Source organism: Lactuca serriola, chromosome 6 (assembly GCF_051521515.1).
Source record: "Lactuca serriola cultivar US96UC23 chromosome 6, Lser_US96UC23_V15, whole genome shotgun sequence".
Lineage (NCBI taxonomy): Eukaryota > Viridiplantae > Streptophyta > Magnoliopsida > Asterales > Asteraceae > Lactuca > Lactuca serriola.
In genome coordinates this window covers 165,083,663-165,089,961 of record NC_136413.1, presented here as the reverse complement: position 1 = coordinate 165,089,961, position 6,299 = coordinate 165,083,663, and the positions used below count along the sequence as shown (strand labels likewise).

The 6,299-nt window shown below is 36.2% G+C and overlaps 2 protein-coding genes across 2 annotated transcripts; both read left to right on the top strand.

Moving 5' to 3' along the window:
* The first annotated feature begins 363 nt into the window (after positions 1-363).
* LOC145060372 (uncharacterized) lies at positions 364-1,386 on the top strand. Its single transcript, XM_079008054.1, has one exon. It carries the CDS (start codon positions 364-366, stop codon positions 1,384-1,386), a length of 1,023 nt encoding a protein of 340 aa, XP_078864180.1.
* A 3,531-nt stretch (positions 1,387-4,917) lies between these two features.
* Positions 4,918-5,907, top strand: LOC145060371 (uncharacterized). Its single transcript, XM_079008053.1, has 2 exons — positions 4,918-5,279; positions 5,511-5,907. Exons 1-2 carry the CDS (start codon positions 4,918-4,920, stop codon positions 5,905-5,907), a joined length of 759 nt encoding a protein of 252 aa, XP_078864179.1.
* The last annotated feature ends 392 nt before the right edge of the window (positions 5,908-6,299 follow it).

Here is a 6,299-nt window from a genome sequence, read left to right as displayed (position 1 = left end):
TAAAATATGAATTCGAAATTTGATGAACAATTCTTAATATAATTTAAAACAATAATGTTAAAGGGCTTGGAAATAAAACAATAATATTAAAAGCTTATTTATATGTAAAAGAAAAAGATTTTCCGAAATAATTTATTCCGTTGGCAGGGAGCTATTTAAGAAAAAAATAATAATTTTTACAGAAAAGAAAAGAAATTTAATTCTTTTTATAGCGACAAAGTCAATAAGAAATTGAAGAGTGGGTCCCACCAAATAAAGTAAATAAGTGATACTAGATATCAATGGCAATTCATTTTATGAACTATCTATTCATACACCTATACACCTATTCACCTGCAACAATCCAACACCAACCACCATACCATGGATCGAAACGAAGAAGATATGAAATTCGTTGGCTTCTTCGGCATCTTCAAACAATCATTCAAAACCATCTTCTCATGGAAGAAAATCTTCGCGCAAATTACTCTCACCTTAATCCTACCTCTCACAATCGTCTTCTTAGTTCACAGGGAAATCTCCCATCATTTATTCGGGAAAATCGAGTTCTTGAATATCGACAGCAATTCTTTGCTTCAGATTGAACCTATTGACAACGATGGAAGCCGAACAGGCGCCATGGATTGGCTCTACTACTGGCTGTTCACAATCGCCTACTTCATCTTCCTCACCGTCTTCTCCATCCTCTCAACCGCCGCCGTCGTCTTCACCATCGCCTCCATCTACACCGACAGAGAAGTCGTTTTCCGAAATGTCATGAAAATCGTTCCGAAGGTCTGGAAACGCCTTTTGGTCACTTTCTTATTCATATACCTGGCGCTCTTCATCTTCGATGTAATCGGTGGGGTGGCTCTGGTTATCTTCGGATCTATCTTTCACAATTCAATTTTTGGTGTAATCCTTTTGCTCATCTTCCTCATCTTATACATTATTGGTCTGTTATACCTGAGCTTTGTTTGTCAACTGGCTAGCGTCATTACTGTTCTGGAAAACACCCATGGATCTAAAGCCATGAGGAAAGGTAAGGATCTGGCGAATGGGAAGAAGAAAGTGGGAATGGGAATTTCATTCGTGTTGTACGGATTTTTGCTTGGATTACTTATTGTGTATGAGTTGTTCGTGGAATACGGTGGACAAAATTTGGGATTGGAGATGATTTGGAGGGTGATGATCGGAATACTATGTGGGCTTTTGCTTTTGATGCTGTTCTTGCTCCTCATCGTGACCCAAACAATGCTTTATCTGGTCTGCAAATCTCATCACCGGGAAGCCATTGACAAGCTTAGTTTGTCGACGTTTTTAGGAGCTTACATGGGGGAGACGGTGGTGTATCCCGCCGCCGGCGAGGAAATCCAGCTAGGAAGACCTCAACATCAACAGGTTTAAAAGGAATTATGTGGTAGTACCTTTTGCATATATTGTTGTACTTTAATGGTGTAACAAGGGAACTGTGGTAGTAGCAATCAAGCTGTAAAAGTCGTGGCTATCTACTCAGATCTGATTCAGACTTTCTTTCATTAATTGCCTTTTGCCAAAAGTTATAAAGGGGTTTTATTGGGAGTAATAATATTTTTATTTTTTACTTCTTTGATTCGGTGGTAGTGTTTGTAGGTTTTACATTGAATATTGTGGTTGAGAATTTAGATTAAGTTATTTTAAAAAAGCAAACTGAGAATGAATTCGGTAAACAAAATTTTATTTTGTTTACATTTAATTAAATTTATTATTTTTTTAGATGATAATGGTATCTGAAGTTCTGAACACATTTTTATTAAGTGGTCATTCACACGTATAAAAAATTATTTAAATTTGAACAAAATAAAAATAAAAAGTTCATTATCATTTTAAGTCATTTTTGTAAAGATTTGGAAAACAAGTCATTTATTCAAATAAATATATTCTTCATATTATTCAAATAAAAATATTCTTCATGTAGATATGGAAAACAAATCATTTATTCAAATAAGTATATTCTTCGTTATGTTTTAATTTGTTTAAGCTTTTATAAGATAAATAATATTAAAAAAAAATATTGATGTTTTATGTGATGATGTATTATTATATCTAAGAAAATTAAATTGATTCATATTTTATCCTCCTATGTTTTTATTGATTGTCCAATATAATCCATTAACTCTTTTTAATCATTTTATCTTTTGATTATTACAATTGTCACAATCTAACAATCTAGTAGTAGGAAAAATAAAAAGAATTTGGTGTTCGATGTGGTAATATACCATTTCTGTGGATATTTATTACTTGTGGGATATGTATTTAGAAAAAGAGAAAATGATTTAAAAAGGTAATTAAGTTTTAAAAATGTATAAAAAAAAGGGTATTGTCATTTTTTAGTATACAAAATACCATTAAAGTATACTTTTTGTACACATAATACCAATGAAGAAGATATGTGTTCACATAAAACTTTGTGGTAACCGGTTACCACAGGTACACGAAAAAATAACTTAAAAAGGTAACGAAGTTTTCCATATGTTCAACAAATACCATTGCTTTTTCAGTACAAAAATACCTTTAAAGTATACCATTTGTATACAGAATACAAACGAAGTACACATTTTAGTACAAAAAATATCATTGTAGTTTCCAAAATGTTAAAAAAAAATCATTGTTGTTTTTTCAAAGCGTCTTTTGTTAACTTCGTTGGTTCAGAATTATATAGAATACGATCATCAGAAATTATTCATCATCGTACCAGTTCACACTAGTTATGTACTCTCTTTCATTCCCTCACTCGATCAATTTTTATTTAAATACGATCATAGAAAAGCACATAACTAAGAATCCATCAATTATGATGCAAACGTTCAAGCGTTTAAACACATATGCTTCTTTCTCTATGTTAGATGCCATTTTATGCATCTTATAGGGTAGTTTTCATTAGCATTTATGATCATATTTCGTACATTTGCATGTCATTTATTTAAATAATGTCCAGCTCATGTATTTCGTTAGAATTCTCGTACTGCTCATGTTTTATGTTGATTTCAGATAGTTCAACTGGAGCAGTGCTTTGGGAGCAGTTGGATGCGTGTTTGGAGCTTAAAATGGAGCTTGGAACTTATGGAGTATGTTGAGGAATGTTTGGAAGATGCTTTGGTCAAGAAACATTCGATTGAATTGATCACACGAAGATAGAATATGCAATATCAAAGTTAAAGGATGTTACTGGCAGCTTTGACCTCCTGTCAGTGTTTTGACCATATCTCGAGAACCGTAACTCTGATGACGCGATTCAAAATGATCTGAAAAGTAGACGAAATTTCGGACGTCATAGGCACAACCTGCGATTGCAGGTTGTCTCCTTGCAATCGCAGGTGACCTTTTTGCGATCACAAGTTTGATCGCAGGGTGCCTTCAAGGTTCTTTTGTGCCCAAAATTCATCCGGAAGTGAAAACTCAAAACCTGCGATCGCAGGTTGTCTCCTTGCAGTCGCTGGTTGGCCAAAAAGTGTCAAAATAGCATCCTACTTCATTAAAACGACATCAGATGCATTTACTTCAAAACCTACGATCGCAGGTTGTCCCCTTGCGATCGCAGGTGCGTCGTTTTTGCTGCTAGACGTATAAAAAGACCATGATAGCCTTCCAGTAACCTAAGTTGACGATTCCAGAGGTTCCAGACGACGAAAATACGATTTTGGGGGCGTTTCTTCTCTGATTTCATCAATTTCTGAAGATCTGAAGACTGTGGATCGTCTCCTTCAAGTAGATTAGTAAGATTAGTTGTTTGATGTCTCTTTTCATCTGTTTTGATCATATTTTAGCCATGTTTGGCTAAACCCTAGTTTTCAGTTCTGCAAAGACAAGTACTTTTCATGTGATTGATCGTTAGATTTGGTTTTTGATTTGTGTTTCTATCTAAGTTCTTCAGTTTTGTTCTTAATGAATGTTTGATTTTGATTCTTGTTAGTTTGATCACCTAGCTAGGGTTTTATCATTCCAGTTAATCAGCTATAGGATACGTAATTGTTCTTGTCAACTGGTAATAAGTAACAAGTAATAAATCGGTTCCGTATTTGGGATTTGACTTTATTATAAACTGAAAAATCATATATTTACGCTTCCGAGTTTATGAGAAGTATTGGGTATTGCTGGGAATTTTACAAAGAACCTAAAGCAATTTTTCTGATGTAATTAAGAGCTTGTTTAATTGAACAGTAAAAAGTTAGGGTTAATTGAAGAGCCTGTTTTAATTAACTAATTTAGGTAAAAGAGAAATTACTAGAGCTTGTTAGTTTTTCTCAGTACTAGCTTAGATAGAACACATCTCTATAATCAGATCTGGATCAGTTACATGATTAGGAAAGTCGCAGCAGAACTGAAACCGTTTTTTTATATTGATTTTCGTTTAGTTTAATATCAATGCAGTTTCAAATCCCCCTTTTAATAATTTCTGTCTTGACTAGATTGTGCCTGATGCAAAAAGGCATTGACCATTAGGCTGTGTCCCTGAGGATTCGACCCTGCTTCCCTCTGTTATATTTTTAGTGCAAGCAGCAGTGATAATTTATTTGCTTAATACGTGTGCGACAGCGTGTTAACAAATTGGCTCCATTGCCGGGGACACGGTGCTTTCTAATAGTTTTATGCCAATAATTTTTCGTTCAGGTACACCTTTAGTTTTTGATCCAGAAATCGAGCGAACTGCAAGGAAACTGAAGAAAGAAGCAGCAAGAAAAAAAACAATCAGCTGGTCTCTTTGGTTCATCATCTTCTATACCCCCAGAAACCTCCACACCACAAGGCACTCCCTTGTGGAATGAATCAGATCCGTTTTTTTTTCCGAAAGTACCCCCATCTTCTCCTCAAAACAGCCCATATAAAACTTACTCCCCACCCCTTTCCATTAAAACTGAAACCACAGACTCTTCATAAACCGAATCTAAAGACTTAGTTATGAGTGGAGACGAAGCAGAAAAGACCCTTAGAGAGTGGGCCATTCAAGAGGTCAACCAACAGCCCCTTTGCATTACGTTTCCAGAAGCCCATAACTTCGAACTTAAATCTGGGTTGATTCATCTTCTTCCCACTTTCAGAGGATTGGAAAACGAAGACCCACATAAATTACTCAAGGAATTTCATGTGGTTTGTTCAGGAATGAAGCCTCATGCTGTCACAGAAGACCAGATAAAGTTAAGGGCATTCCCCTTTTCGCTTCAAGATTCTGCAAGAGAATGGTTGTATGAACTCCCATCAGGTTCCATCACCTCTTGGATAGAACTCGCAAAGTTGTTTTTAGAGAAATACTTTCTGGAAACGTGAGTCTCCAGTCTCAGAAGAGAAATCCTTGGTATCAAACAAGGAAAAAGAGAAGCTTTACATACCTACTGGGAGAGATTCAAGAAGTTGTTGGTCCGTTGCCCCTAACACGGAATTAGTGATTACCAGCTCTATAATTGTTTCTGTGAAGGTCTAACACCCATGGAAAGACGGCTTATAAATGCTTCTGGTGGTGGTTCTTTGGGTGACATGACCCCAACTTAAATCAGAGAGCTGATTGAGAAGCTGGCGATCGAGTCTAAACATTCCGGGAATGAAGACGAGTGGTATCCAGATCAGCCAAGAAGGGTCAAGGAAGTCAGCAATGTTCATCTGGAAGCTCAGATATTTGAATTGACAAAAGCTGTTATGCTCTTGACTAAAGAAAAAGCAGCTGCAAAGAAACAATGTGGGATTTGCTTAAAGACTGATCACCCTACAGATATGTGCCCAATATTGCAAGAGGATACAGTTGCAGTTAAAGCTGTCGGGGGCTACCAACATAATTTTCAAAATAATTATCAGCAGAAACAACAATTTCAGCCTCCACCCGGATTTCAGCAGCAACGAAATTTTCAGCAGCCAGGCTTTCAGCAAAACTTTCAGCAGCAAAATTTCCAGAATTAGAATTACCATAATCAGAACACACATCAGTAACCCAGTAGTTCCAGCATGGCCTTAGAAGATATAGTGAAGAGTCTTGCCACGAGCACCCAAGCATTCCAGACCGAAACTAGAGCTAGTATCAAGAATCTGGAGCAACAGGTGTCTCAACTTGCCACTTATGTGGGTCGTATGGAGTCTCAAGGAAAGTTACCAGGGCATACAGAAAATAATCCAAAGCACAATGTGAGTGCTATTTCCTTGAGAAGCAGAAATACATATGAAGGCCCAAGCTCATCTGAACCAGAAAACAAAGATGAAGAAGAGTTTGAAGAGGTTCTGATAGAAGAAGGAGATGTGGAAGGGATAGAAAAAGAAGCTGAAGTTGAAGAGTTTGAAGAGGTGTTGGTTGAAGA